This window comes from Lathamus discolor, chromosome 23 (genome assembly GCF_037157495.1).
Source record: "Lathamus discolor isolate bLatDis1 chromosome 23, bLatDis1.hap1, whole genome shotgun sequence".
In the NCBI taxonomy this organism is placed as follows: Eukaryota; Metazoa; Chordata; class Aves; order Psittaciformes; family Psittacidae; genus Lathamus; species Lathamus discolor.
This window is the reverse complement of record NC_088906.1, coordinates 1,828,368-1,843,695: the sequence shown is the minus strand read 5'-3', so window position 1 is coordinate 1,843,695 and position 15,328 is coordinate 1,828,368. Positions and strand designations below refer to the sequence as shown.

Here is a 15,328-nt window from a genome sequence, read left to right as displayed (position 1 = left end):
TCCATGAGAATCATTTAGCACATGACGTTACAGATGAGGATATCAAGAACAAACACATTATGAAATAATTCAGTTTAGTCTCACGGGATCATTTGGAGCATCTCATTTTATCTCCAGAGGAGCCTAAGGCTTTGCAGAGGTGCAGATCTCCTGACTCCCAGAACTGTGCCCCATTACTTGCCATTCATCTTTCATTTCTACTGCCAGATGTTAGCCAAAGAGGGTAAAAAAGCCAGCTCCTGTGCCTGCTCAGCTATGTAACTTCTTTGTGTAATGGCCAGGTCTTCAGAAGTAATTTAATTCAATAAAGAATGATTAAAGAAAGACCTTTCTCTAGTTAGTGGACTAAAAGGTTGCATGAATCATTAAGGTCCCTCTTGGGAACAATAAACTAATATAAGCAGTTCTTGCCATTCTCTCCAGTGTTGCTCAAATAAGAACACAATGTGCTTCACCAAGTAGTGAGATGTATTAGCCATAGGCTGAAAACACAGAACATTGTAAATGCTTTGTTAGAAAAGAGTCTCCAGACACAATTCTGCTCAAGTCATAAGGCTGGACAAGCATGAGGATGAGAATTAAAGCAAGAAGCAAGAAAACATGTTGTGTCTGTTCACTGCTTCCTACATTAGTCTGACTATTAAATGTAGTTCTAGGATTAAGACACAGGGGAAAATGGGTTCCATTCCTTAACTTACTGAATGGTTTGGGTTGGAAAGGACCATAAGATCATCTAGTCCCAACCCCCAGCCATGGGCAGGGACACCTCCATGAGCCCAGGTTGCTCCAAGCCCCATCCAACCTGGCCTTGAACACTGCCAGGGATGGGGCAGCCACAGCTTCTCTGGGCACCCTTTGCCAGTGCCTCAGCACCCTCACAGGGAAGAGCTTCTTATCTCCAGTGCCTTGGCTTCCCATGCTTAAGGGTATAAGGGTTTAAAATTCAAGACATTAATCAAATGCAATGCTCACATGGACTTTACAGATGGAAGATGCATTTCTGACAGGCAAAAGTTATTTCCACTGTGTTGCTTATTTCCTGAACTAAAGCACAAACTGCAAGCAGGAGGTTTACTGACCTGATGTGCTGAGGCTCTTCTCTCCTTGGCCAACATCAAAGTCCTCTGAAGAGAGGCTGTTTTCAGAGATCCTTCTCCCAACTGCTGTCTTCCTCTGCTCTCTGGAGACCTGTGAGAGACAAGAGCCACCCATCAGCTGCCTGCACAAAGACCGTCCCCTATAAGCCTTTAAGCTGCACAGGTGTCAGTAGCAAATCTGCTTTACAGGCAGAAACAAGTAGAGCAAGGGACATCTTATTTAACTAATATCAAGTTTGGTCACAGAATAGCTGACCCTCTCCCATCTGGAAAACCCCCTCTCGAAGAGGTCAGCACATGCCCTTTGAGCAGTTATCGTTGTTGGGAAGTCCCAGAACCACAGAAATCAGATTTTTAGGCACTTATGACTGCAAATACAAAACTTCAACCTATATTCCTGCATTTCATACAGTTTTGTTTGAAGCTAATGTTCAAGGTCATTATCATCAATAATTTGCACTGATATTCAGCAACAGAAAGAAGAAGAAATATTATTGTAATGAACATTACCTGAAGTTACTTGTTTTGATTTGAACAGCTTATGCATTGGGCACCAAATAATTCCCTAATTAGGTCTGATAAGGCTGAAGCTTAAGCAGGAGGGAGCCAGAGATAAATATTCTCAGATATCCAGGATAAGCACTCTCTGGAAGGCTGCAGTGCTGGGCAGGGAGCTTTGCAGCACTGCCACACAGATGCTCTGGCTGGCTCCATCACAATGATACTCATTTGTTGAGTCCAGCTCCCCGAAATCTGATGCTCAATAAAAGAAATTGTGAAAAGAAATGACAGCACCTTTGAGAAATGCTCATGAAGTGCAGAGTTTAATTCAACTGCATCAAGGCAGGAAGTTTTCACACCTGAAAGTCAACCTACAGAATACTAAAACAGGGTAGATCTCTGTTCCCTCCCTAGGAAGAGTTAAATCACAGAGCTGGTTGGAAACGAAGACTGAGGCTAATGTAAGGAAAAAGGCAGGTTTGGCAAGATGCTCCAACCACATATTCCCCCCCCCCACCCAACCCTGGCTTCCAACAAGTTTCTTATTTGCTGGTCACCAAACTGAAGGAAATTCCAAAGTTTTATTTTAACAGAACTGCAGTGTAAGATAATCACTGTGACAAATCAGGCACACAAAGCAGCAACTTCACCAGGAGAGCAAAATGCAGCTGGAACCCTTCTTTTTCCATTAGCATGGGAAATATTTTCTATTTTTGTGGTTTTAAGACTTTGGTAACTTTTCTTCCTGGCAAAGAGCTCAGCTATGACAAGTCTTTTCCTTCCATCGAGTGCTGATAGGTTCAGTTTGGGAGCGTCTGCACACTTGTAAGGACTTGCAGATTCCTCATTCTGGACAAACTACGCTTAGGTGATTCTTATTCAGCCTATGGCAGCTTTAATGTCACCTTGAACCCACAACTCTGAAGCTCTTAAAATTCAATTTCCTCATTCAAAGGGCCTAACTTTTGACTAGTATCCAAAGATCATCATTACAGGCAGAATGTACTTGAAGACATGATCCTTTGAAGATGCAGAAGAGAAAAGCCCACCTGAAACCCCTGTTTTACACTGCCCTGGCTTTGGGGCTTGTGTTTTAATCATATGGCACCACACATGTTTTCGGGCACACAGCAGGAGTGACAAAGCTACAAAGCAAGCCCCAAGTTTACAATAGTAACACACAAAGTTTAACCGGCAGCAGAGTGCATAAGGAAGTTCTCACTCCTAGGAAACAAAGGTCTGGAGTAATTTAGATCCAGCACCTGGGCTTCCAACCTCACTGAAAGAAACATTAGCACTCTTCAGGAGAAAAAGACAGACATTAAACGGGTAACTTGTTCAGGAAGCCTCTTCTATTTGAGAATCACATCTCCATTTATTCTCCCTGTAGTCCTTCTCCAGTAACATGATGCTGAACTGACCTCATGTTGAGGGGACAACCAAAACCTCTGTATTTTTGTCAGCAGTAAAGGATTCAATACCCATCAGAAACACATTCCTCTGCTTGACTCTGCAGGATGCTCCTGAAGGCTGGTGAGTCCTGACTTGGGAGCAAAGAGCTTCCCCCCATCACACCACCTCACTGTGGAATCCACTGCAGCAGGAAAAGGTCAATTCTCAGAGGCAGCCATCTCATGACCAGCTAAAACCGACCGAGTTAATGAGTACTCCAACTGTCCCAGTCCTGCCAGCTCCTCTCCTCCTGTCCTCTTTGCCACCTCAGACATCTGCAGGTACAATTTCAGCTGAAGAACTTCTCTGTAGGTCACTATAACACAATTAAGTCGTGAGAGTAAAAACCCAAACCACCAAAATACAAAAGCTTTAGAGTTCAGAGATATTTCTGTATAGGTCTTCATTCTAAAACCTTTACATACAAAATCAATGTTATGTAGATTTTATATTGGCAGTTTTATGTTGTACGGAAAAAAAACAGAGTAATAACAACAATAATAATAATAATAATAATGGCTTAACAAAGGGAAGATGAGGGTCTTTCCCCCTTATAATCAATAGACTGACCAACTGAAGTCATTAGGATGATTCTGGCTCATGGATGGGAACACCTTTTGCATGAAGGAATCCCTGACTTCCAGTCTTATGCCTATGGCACTCGGTTCCCTTTGCAGTCCTGGCTGGGCCACAGTTCCCATGCCACAGCTTCTGCTACTTGCAAAAAGAGCTAAAACATTCCTGGTGTGTGGAAAGCCCCAAGGTTCTAAGACAAAAGAGGTGAGTGCAGAGGTACCTCAAACAGAGTTAACAGCATTTTGCCTGAGGCACAAAGAGTTGTTGGGCAAAAGACCAACTCAAAGTTACACCTATTTCATTATACACCAAGTGTGTCAAATGTGACCCTGCACATGAGGTTTGTTACACGAGACAGTTAAGTTTTCTGCCTCAGAGGAAAAACACAAACCAGCTTGGAGACAGCTTTGTAAGGAATACTGCAGATCTGCTTTGCTCTTTCTTTTCTTCTGCTCTTCCTTGTGTACTCTTTTGCTATCACTTATGGGAAGAATCCTTTGTAGTTGATAAAAGGGCTGATGTTCAGGCTTTGCTTAGTGCTGAACCAATCCAGACTGACATGCCTGCCTCTAGCATGGTTACAGCAGCTTTCTCCATGAAGATGCAATAAAAGAGATCTGCCTTTTATCTAAATTGCAGAAGACGGAGCAAGATCTGAATGAATAAATGAAGAAACGAGAAGGTTTTGCATAAGCAAACCCTGGAAATGAGAATAGGTTTGTTTAGAGTGGGTGTCTGAGTCAGGAAATCCAGGCTCTAATCTGGATTCTTGCCACAGGCTTGCCCAGCAACCAGGCAAGTTGTTTTATCTTTAAAAGCTGCCACGAAGTTACAGCCATTTTTGCTATTTGGCTTCTACAGATGTTTAATCAGTCCTCAGGGGTCGGTGCTGGGACCGGTGCTGTTTAATATTTTCATCAATGACCTGGATGAGGGAACTGAGTGCACCCTCAGCAAGTTTGCTGATGACACAAAACTGGGAGGAGTGGCTGACACACCAGAGGACTGTGCTGCCATTCAGCGAGACCTGGACAGGCTGGAGAGTTGGGCGGGGAGAAACTTGATGAAATTTAACAAGGGCAAGTGTAGAGTCTTGCATCTGGGGAAGAACAACCCCATGTACCAGTACAGGTTGGGGGTTGACCTGCTGGAAAGTAGTGAACGGGAAAGGGACCTGGGGGTCCTGGTGGATAGGAGGATGACCATGAGCCAGCAATGTGCTCTTGTGGCCAAGAAGGCAAATGGCATCTTAGGGTGCATTAGAAAGGGAGTGGTTAGTAGGTCAAGAGAGGTTCTCCTCCCCCTCTACTCAGCCTTGGTGAGGCCGCATCTGGAATATTGTGTCCAGTTCTGGGCCCCTCAATTCAAGAAGGACAGGGAATTGCTTGAAGGAGTCCAGCGCAGAGCCACAAAGATGATTAAGGGAGTGGAACATCTCCCTTATGAGGAGAGGCTGAGGGAGCTGGGTCTCTTTAGCTTGGAGAAGAGGAGACTGAGGGGTGACCTCATCAATGTTTACAAATATGTGAAGGGTAGGTGTCAGGATGATGGAGCTAGGCTTTTTTCAGTGATATCCAGTGATAGGACAAGGGGCAATGGGTGTAAACTGGAGCATAGGAAGTTCCACGTTAACATCAGGAAGAACTTCTTTACTGTAAGAGTGACAGAGCACTGGAACAGGTTGCCCAGGGGGGTTGTGGAGTCTCCTACACTGGAGATATTCAAGGCCCGCCTGGACAAGTTCCTGCGTGATGTACTGTAGGTTACCCTGCTCTTGCAGGGGGGTTGGACTAGATGATCTTTTTAGGTCCCTTCCAACCCTTGGGATTCTGTGATTCTGTGAAAGCTCTGACAGCACTTTTACCTTAAGACTTCCATAAATGCCAAGGAAAATGGGCATCTCAGCTGAATTTACAGTTCGACTTGATGTTCGTAAAGGTCTTTTTGAACCTAAATCATTCTCTGAGGTCTTGCATGCACTTAAACCAGAGCTTTAGCAAGTCACAGAGTTCACGCAAAGCATAAATGGAAGAGGCAATGGCAGAGCTTGCAGTTAGGCAAATTTACACCACTGCCATAGTTGCTTCCTACCTTGGTGAAAAAGAGCTGTGTCCCCACAGTGCTTCAGTATCTTTATTGTATGGGACTGCATGACATCACCCTCCAGACCTCAGAAAAGTTCCCAGAACCAGGAATCTCACAATAGTGCTTTCTGATTACAAAGACACTCCCTCTCCCCCATACACTCAAAACTTCAGGGCACTTTGTGCCTTTTCTCTTCAAAAACTAAAAAGTAACCAGATGCACTTGGAATAGGAACGTACTTTGAACCTAACCTGAAGAGTTTCATACCTCCTGTACAGTACTGACTGTGCTCAGGCGGTTCTCAACAATCTTGGAATTACTAAACTTGACAGAAATATCACTTCCAGAGCTCCGAAACAATTTATTCCCCAGGCTAAGCTAAAGTTACTTGAAGCCCATCTGCAAACCGGTACTTTTCCTGTGGAATCCTGACTGAGTAATCCTACAGGAAGAGTTGAGAGCAGCGCTATCAGATCACCCTCCACAGCCCACCCCTTCAGTGGACGTGACAGTACAGGCAGCTCTCACACAATGACAAAAGCCTACAAAAATCCAAGTTGTGAAATTCCTCCATAGAGACCCAAACCTCACTTGAACACTGAGATGCTCCTCCGAAGCCCTGAATTGTTGAATATTTAAACAACTTTTGCCCAAAAATCGCTTGGTTTGCTCAATAGCACAAGAAAACCACCCGCAGTCAAACAAAGGCCAGAAGTAAAGGAAACTATGAGAAAACTGGAAAATCCACGAGCATCAAGGCCTCAGGACTATGTTGCAAGTCACTCGCATATGCAACTCATTTTCTAGTTAAGCAATTCTCCCCGGGGACACAGAGTCTGCAGTCCACATGCAGGATCACATTTCATGAGCAGTTGTAGGAAAAATGCAAGCCCTGTGCATTTGCAAGTCAAAACTAGTGAAGGCAGGAGCCTGGCTGCCTATCTCTGCTGATTCCTCCCTCTCCCCCCCCCATAAGAAACATTTAAGATAGAAAGATGAGAGAACAGCAAGAAAAAGATGGGAGTATTTCACAGCGCAGACATCTCTCTGCATGTGCCTGTGTGTGACTCACTGATACATTCATAAAACCCCCTTAACTCTGGCAGCACTTCCACCTCTACTGCAACCACCCGAGGTTGTTGAGCTCACTTCAAACAGTTACTTCTTTTAATACATATATTGGTTTACATCACTCATGCTCTCATAGCTCATCTTAATCCTCAGACACCATACAAACAAACCCAACTTGCTTAAAACCCCCACACTTAATGAATTCCATACTTCTCTCTCTTAAATTGCACCCCTTTCACGAGCAAATTCACATCTCCACTGAGCAATCCCCAACAGCCCCAACTCCAAGCACTCTGCCGGTCTCCGTGCAGCTGAAGTAAGTTATTAACACCCACAACGTTAAGTTTCAACTAAAACAATGAGTACAATTATTTGCAGAGTCAACAGATAGGAACCACTCCCTCCAGGGACTTTTCCTGATGCCCAGGAGGCAGCAGAGGTTTAGTTTCTCTCATGATTGGAGGGGCCAGATCTTTACCTTGGGCTGGGTCGCTTCACCCTTCTCAAACATCATCTTGAGTTTGGTCAGCGGGACGTTGTACTTCTCTATCTTCCCCGACGAGTCCGTGTTTTCACTGGCATCCGACTTCTCCACCTCTCTGGGCTCTCTCAGGCAGTTTTCCATTCTGCCACTCTCTGCTGAGTGGCTTTTGGGCTTTCTGCTGTCACCACCAGGACACTGGAGCTGGCCAGGGATGCGCTCAGCGGTTGGAGCACCAGCCCCCAGGCTTTGCTCTTCCTCTGGGGAAGGAGCGGGGCTGCTCCCGAATCCAAGCCCGGGGTTCGTAACCTTGTGCCTAACCTCAGCACAGCTGCTTCGTAGCGTTTCCTTCTGAGACTCCGTTCCCAGCACTGGATTCTCCCACTTCTTCTTTAGCACACTCAGATTCCCCCTTTTAAAATGAGGGGGAAGATTTTCTGTGTTCTACAAAGAACAAGAAGTTAATTCCAGTTTTATGCCTGGTGAAGCATTAAAGCACTTCCTTTCTATGCGAAAGGAAGCTGAAGGCTCAGCACTGAGCTCAGCTCTCTGCTTTTTCAGACAGCTGTGAATAGTTACAACTGTGCCACATGGAGAAAGCATCCAGGATAGGAAAGGAAGGAGGGGGGAGAAAAGTCAGGAGCTAAAGCAGGAAGTGAGCAAACAGGATGGCCTTATAAGGGAAAAGGGAGTCAAGCCCTGATGAGTTAAATGACACAAAAGGCTTCAATCCACACATGAAGGAAGGGGGACCCAACTCCACCCGAGGGTCTCTGGTCCTAGAAGGAGCAAACAATAGCACAAGCAGCCATATGAGGGGTGGGTGGTGTGCCAAATGCTGCAATATCTTCCAGCTGCTTCAGAAGACAACAATCAGTGCAGGCCTTCCAAAAAGCTTAGGATTAGCTTTCAGAAACCACCACTTTTGGAGCTATGTATTTCCACTATCAGTTAACAGCAGTGTTTGAGTTACAACAGATCCGCCTGCAGTATTTTATGCCACCCAGTGTAAGGCTCAAACTAAACACTGACAACAAACACCTTTTTGCTCCCATTTATAAATACCAGACCATTCACTGGCTTTTTTTTCTTCTATTTCACTCAACACATTGAAAGCTCTCGGCAGGAAACACACACACAAGCTTGCAAGTGCTGCCTTACCACTGGGAATTAGATGGGGCAGCAGTAACCCTCACATTCAAGTGCTCCTCAGACTGCTTGTACTTACAAGTAGTTACCTCTCCCCAGAGTAACGCAGCCTATGTTTGATTCATTCACATCAATATCATCATTGCATTTTTGCTGTCTCTCCCTTATGGAGACCACTATGTCTCAGACTCACTGCAAGTGGAACAGGTCTGCAGGGCTTACAGGAATTAAACAGGATTAGCAGCTATATTAGGATTTAAATCTCTCACCCTATTACTCTTCTGGTCACATTTTGAACACTGCTTTGCAAATTAACTTGAATCCATCTACACTTCCAAAAACAATCAGCTTGTGCTGACTGCTTTTGAAAGAAAGTACTAAAGTTATAAGGCAAATGTAATGTAGCAGAAGGACTGAAAATGGCACAGCAGGTTTCCACAGGAGCAGCTCTGGACCCAGCACACTTCCTAACACATGTTCTTGCTTGGAACTTGCCTATTCCCTGGTCACACAAGCAATGAAAATTTAAGACCAGAGAGTAAGTTTTAGGATGCTTCATTTATCACACCTAGATCCTGCACAGAGAAAAGTGTGACTCCCAAGCATTAAAGAGATGAAGGCAGCATGCTCTACCACAGACTTACCCACGTATCCTGAAAATATTTAAACAGAAATGAATCTAAGGATGTGTGTGAACAAAGACCATCAATCTTAGTGCCTGCTACTTCAGGCAAGGTCCTCTGATCCCAGAACATTAAGTGCAATGCAACGTGAGGTTGTAACAGCCAAAAAGGATGCTCTCCCTCATCCAGGGGTCTGAACCCTGTAAGGCTCCTCAGAGAAGATCCCCCTTAAGGGATGCTACAGCTATTAAAGATGCACACACGTTACATTTAAGACAGGCTGGTGGCTTCTTGTAAGCAGACTTATAAATTTAGTTAAGAAAAGAAGAGGTACCACCCCACTGCCTACAGCTAAGAACAAAGAGGTGGATATTCATGTGTTGTGGTTAACTCATTTTGCCTTTTGCTTAGGAGCGAATTGGTGACTCAACAGATAGCTTGGGGCAAGGAACTTCATTTGCTTTCCTTTCATTCACATTGGGAATGGGTAGGGGGAATGAGTCAAAGCAAACACTATGTCTAAGCCAAGTTTTCTGTAGGACACAGGGCAGCAACTTTGATATTCCAAAAATCAACTGTCACAGCAGCATTCGGGTAGGCTCTTATTGCAGGCTCTTGCTTATTGCTCAGGAAGCAAATACTTACACTTCTTTTTTTCTCAGCAGTGGCTTCTTCAGCTGCCTTCTGATACCTTTGAGATAGAAGAAAGAGAGAAAAAACCCTAACACAACAGTTTTTAAATCAGAATACTGAATGCTCTTTAAGACAGCTGAGATTGGGTTCCCCCCACCCAAGGATTCCCTGCACTTCCTGGACTTACCAAATTAAACCAGAGACTTGAAAAACAGTAGCAAACGGCACCAGAGCAATGCAAAGTGATCAGACGTTTTTAAATCATTCAGTTTACAATAATAACACACATGACCATTGTTTTCATTCCCTAAGCACTCCAAGTCTCAAATCGAGACAGTTTACCTTGGAATAGCTGTGTTGTTTCCACCAGGCAGCTGTCTGCTGTGCAGGAATAACTCAGCTATTGATCCAGCAGCTGCTGAACCGTGACAAATCACAGCTTGGCATAAGCAGAACATCTACAGAAGTGCCAGTTCATTCTACTATGCTGGGTTGTAAACTGCACCAATTCAGCAGTTGCTTCAAGAGCAGCTGAACCATCCCAGCAGTGGAACCAGTAATCACAGCCCTCTGAAGATAAGCCACCCTGGATCATGAATCAAAGTCCTTTAAGAAGCTAGAGGTAACTCCCAGCAATCTGCACACCCACAGCCCCTGCCCTGCACAGGGTGAGCCCACTCTGCTTTTGAGATGCACAGATTAGTCAGATGTGACACATTTTGCCATTTGTAAGCAGAGCTTTGCCTTCTAAAGGGAAGAAATGTCACCCAACAGCTGCTGGGCAAATGGTGTTTCTACCTTTCTTATCTGTGGAATTCTACTTTTGCTACAACTGTGACTGTGTTACATGCAGTAAACAAGGCACTAATATTACAGTCACCAGCTTCAGCCTTCACATAATGGCTGCAGTCAAACCCGTAACTTATGCGTATCGTAGTTCCTTCCAAGAGAAATAATCTCATGTGCAGATACCTGCTCTATTACAAGTTTTTCTTTATCACATTTGATTTTTTCCTGCTGTAAATAGCGTGCTCTCATGTAGATTCCTCCTCTTGTTACACTAGAGAATACACAAACTGCACCCTTACTTACTCCTGCTCCACCAAGCTGCATTCATTGTACAGACTGAAAGGAGCGCAGTTGCCCGTCTTTCATCAATGCAAACGTATTAACCTATGTCTCTGTACCCCAAAGGTTCCCAATATTGAATGAGACATGCTGAGAAAGGAAGATCCTGGAGGAAGAGAGCTCACTACTGGAAGAAGCTACAGAGGGCCGTGGGAATGCAAGTCAAGTACCACACTGAAGAACAAACAAGGACTGAAGAGCCCCAGACAGCACACACTGGAAGTTCCCCCACTGTAGCACACCGATCAAGTCTCTGCTGATGCAATTTGCATGTCTCTGACCTGCCAAAACTGGTAATCTAAACCCTTTATGGAACGAAATAAATGGTTTCATGTACAAATATTTAGGTAAAAGCAATTTAGAAAAATTATGCTCCTCACTGTGTCAGTGTTGGCAAAGCCCATAAGCAGGACCGTGTTTTTCCAAGGAACTGACGCTGCTTATGTAGAGGGACCTTACTTGATCAGGGAACAGCAGTTTGGATTATTACTTCCAGTAAGCCCTTTGCAAAGGATTAGCAACATGCAGCAAGATGACCAGGTTCTGTAATCAAGCTTCAGTGAGTGAATAAATCACCTTAACAAGAGCAGTCAAAGCAAGCAGCTTCTGCCCAGGACACAGTACTTAAAGAGGAACTTAAAGAGCTGTGTTTGTGGGAAGTCCAGGTTGCCAATTATCCATCTAACAGGCTCCAGAAAGTTTCTCCCACCCTCAACATTTAAACACTCCAAAACCTTGCTACACTATTAATGCAGTAACATAGGAGACTTGGTTGCCCAAATCCCATTGAAAATCCAAGCTGTAGTCTATAAGGAATTAAAAGCTTTTCCAGAAAACAACTATAGGCCACCAACACTCAGCTTTCTCAGTGTATAAAATGATTGTGATTTGACTGTAATCCATCTCTCAGAGAAAAGGGAAGGGGACATGTGAAGAACATAGCTACTGTGACACACTCTGATGGAACTCTTACTAGAGGGTTTCATCTGTCACCACCAGTTTCTCACTGGTCTCTGATTAATTGCTAATGTATTACTGCTACTTCTTGGGGTACCAGGCATGAAATGCCATGGTAACAGAGAAACCTATGTAGTTTATGGCTTTAGCAGTTCAAGACTGTTTCTGCTGAAGTAAAACCCTAATGGCAATAGCCACCCGCATTCCCACACTCTGCCCTCAAAACCAAACTGCCATTTGTAGTTTGACAGAGAACATTCTACTTGATTTTCTGAGAGCAGAAAGAAGCTATTCTAATTCTGACCACTGAAACAACAGAACATCAGCAACTAGAGAAACTTTTGCCCAGCGCACATTAAACCAGAGCTGAAATGCCTTACAGATCCATATTAAAGAAGCACAGCAACTGCCGGTGAAGCATTGCCCGAGGTACCAGCTGTCAACCTGCACACACAGCTATTGGTCAGCAGCCTCACAGCACTTACTTGGAGAACCTCTCCATGAGAGCTGACGACTTGTTCCTGTTGACGAGAGAAAGCTCTTTTGCAGTGATTTTCAAGGACTGTGAAGTCCATTGTCTTCTATTAAACGGGGAAGGCTCCATCTTAGCACCCCAAATACCTGCTCAGGAGGAGAGCACAGTGTCAGCAATAGGAATTACGTGAGCACAAAAGCAGTTTCATCAAGTGATTCCATACCAAGCCACCATTCAGCTGCTCCCAGTGTACTAAGTCCTGATCATTTCAGGACTTTATCCGTCAATGGACTTAGAAGAAAGACAACAGATTAAGACTATCATTTCCTCTGCAGACAATATTAAGATGGGGCCCTTGATAAAAACACCAGCCACAATGAAAGGGGTGAGAGAGAAGCCACAAGCCAGGAGTAGGAAGCAAAACTGTGGCTGAGGAGGATGTGGATGTGACCTCTAGATTCCCCATACATACACATGGGCTCCACGAAGCCCTTATGTGCCCTCTCTCGTCTGGTTTCCGAACCAAATGTGCTGGCATTTATGTAAGAAAAGGCTGGAGTTATGAAATCTAAGAGGATGTAATTCCTACACAGACATTTCCCATTCACTCTTGTGGCGCTCATTCTGAACGCAGCAACCGCTTCCTCTGTGAGCTGAAACAAGTCTCCTGTTCATGGAGGCAGCTGTAAGCCTCCTGTTGCAGTGGCTATCGCTTACCTACAGCAATAGCTTTCACTGCCTTGTCCTGCTGTAAATGGCAAGAGATTTTGTTCAGCTTTTCAGCACAGAAGGCAACAGGACTGTATCAGATTTTCTTTCTTTGCACACCACTTGGTTTTCTTTTGTGGAGGAGGAAAGGAGGGGAGATTAATTTAGAGTTTGCTGATAAGACAAAAATAAAGCTGTGGGCCAACGCCTTTCCTTTTTTCCTCTTTTCTTTTATCCCTGCCCTCATGTCACACAATGCCCGCAGCAAGTGCATTGCCTGATCCTACAAAGCTAATGTTAGGCAGGCTGAGCTCCTTCTCCTATTTGCCATCACATTCTTTACCTGATTTGCACCATCAGAACTCTGGGGGTGTGAGTACAGGGCTACCTGAGCACGAGTCACACTCTAAATGGAAGCACCTTAAGCCAACTTGATAGGAACAGTGAATCAAAGGTAGGAAATGCCACGTTTCTGGAATCCTTGTAGGAATGTGAGGTGCCCAGCTGGTGCTCCAGCCAGAGTAACCCTCCTCAAGTGCTGCACCCTGCTGCTGCACAGAGAGAAAACAGGCTGCAGATGAGCACGCTGCCGTCTTGGCCGATACGGGCAGGAAGGATGGGACTTCTCCAGCATCTCTGAATTCACCTGATACAGTGAAGGGACTGACACCCCATGCCAGCACGTGGGTTACTCAAGACAGTCATTTAGAGGGTACTTTTAGACGTACAGGTGGAACTATCACAGCAAGCAAGAACAGTTGAAACACCCTGAAATGACTTCTCCATGGTACATTTCCAGCTTCCAACTCACAGCAACAGTGACAGCAGCCTCTGAAACACTCCTATGGCCCCTTCCAGCTGGCAGGAGATGCTCAGACTGCGGAGCTACTTGCTGGAATTCCTGCTTTCTCCAGCCATTTCATATCACCTCTCCTGTCCAGACTGGACTAAGAGCAGGACACCCTCCACTCGACTGGCTGAAAGTAGTTACTGACAGCACAAATCACAGCCCACAAAGGAAAAGGATCTAATACAAGAGGAGTGCTCCATTTTCTCCCTTTGCAAAAAGCATATTATACATGCAAATAAAGGAGCATTTCTGTGATTACAGGATGTTGATGCCCGGTAGCAGACATTTAGCATATGGCTTTAATGAAGCCACAGCATACATCTGCAGGGATTACACACAGAACTCCCAGTTCTTCACACAGAACCGTGTCCAAGTTAAAAAGGATGAATTCCGAGGCAGCCAGGTAAAGCCACAGTTTAACCTTCGGTTTATGGTTAACCTTGAGCCACAGGGAGCTCACCTGAAGCCCCACTCTGCACCTTCAGCTGCCTGTCATGAGAAAGCAAAGCCCAGTTTAACTGTTCAGAACAGAAGCCCAAGCAGTGATGCTCGAGCACCCATTCCACTGCAGCCTGCGCTGCTCCCACAGACGCTTCTTCTCCCCTGCCATGTTTCATTCTGTTTTCCTGCCATTTTCCCCATGAAAACTTCAGGTACATTAAGACAAGGAGGCCTGGTTTGGCAACAATCTTTTCTAAAGGCAGTACCTGCTGGGGGGCCATTCAGAGGCCAAGTGAAGCAGCGTATCTGGAATCTCAATCGCTACAAGAGACAGAAACCAGACCTCTAGGATGCCCCGAAACTTGCGCTCCACACCTTCACCACCACATTCCCATACACCCAGAGCAATTCAAGCATCTCCGCACTTTCTCTGCCGCTCCTGCTTAGGAACTTATCCCAGCTCACTCCAGGAAACAGCCCTTTATTGTACGCGTTAAAGTCTAAACGGGACGGTGAGGATGCTGTGCACTGAGCAGACACAGATGGTGCGGACGCAGCGCAGAGCCCGGCGGAGGTGGGACAGGACCCAGAGCTGAGCGCGGTGTTCGGGGAGGAAACGGCTGCGATTGGAAAGCACCGAATCACCCCCCAGTACCGGCGCCTGAGCGTTCTAACGGGAGAAGGAACCCGGGAAGGACCTGGAAGGAAAGCTCCGCCGCAACACCCGCCCCCGCGTGGGGCACGGGCACCCATGAGGTGCCAGGAGGGGCAGGACGCGAAGGCAAAGGCCGAGCGCCGCGCTCCGCTCCCGTCCGCACCCCAAACACCTCATCCCGGCGGGGCAGGACCGGGCTCTGAGCACCGCCGCCACCCGGCCCGGACAACGGAGCCCCGGAGCTCCGCGGCCGGTAACGACCCGCGGCCCCGGCCGAGCCCCCCCCTCCTCTATCCCACCGCAGCGCCGCTGCCAGGAGCGCGCCCCCCACCGGCCCGGCGGTCCTACCCCGCTGCCGCGCCCCACGCACCTGTCGCGCCTGAGCCGGCGAATGCACCTCCGAGCCGGCGGCGGCGCCGGGCACCCGCGGCCGCCCCGCCCACAGC

The 15,328-nt window shown here is 46.1% G+C and overlaps 1 protein-coding gene across 3 annotated transcripts in view; it reads right to left on the bottom strand.

Moving 5' to 3' along the window:
* The window catches only part of LIMA1 (LIM domain and actin binding 1), a 26,583-nt gene extending 11,255 nt beyond the window's left edge, over positions 1-15,328 (bottom strand). Inside the window, exons 1-5 of one of the 3 annotated variants that reach the window (XM_065659520.1) lie at positions 15,253-15,328; positions 12,239-12,374; positions 9,681-9,726; positions 7,261-7,707; positions 1,080-1,188 (exon numbers count right to left, since the gene is read on the bottom strand). In XM_065659520.1, coding sequence (XP_065515592.1) covers positions 1,080-1,188; positions 7,261-7,707; positions 9,681-9,726; positions 12,239-12,357 — 721 coding nt within the window. In that variant the 5' untranslated portion in view covers positions 12,358-12,374; positions 15,253-15,328. Of the gene's footprint in view, positions 1-1,079; positions 1,189-7,260; positions 7,708-9,680; positions 9,727-12,238; positions 12,375-15,252 lie in introns of those variants that run through there. The other 2 variants (XM_065659521.1, XM_065659522.1) reach the window with 2 other exon arrangements.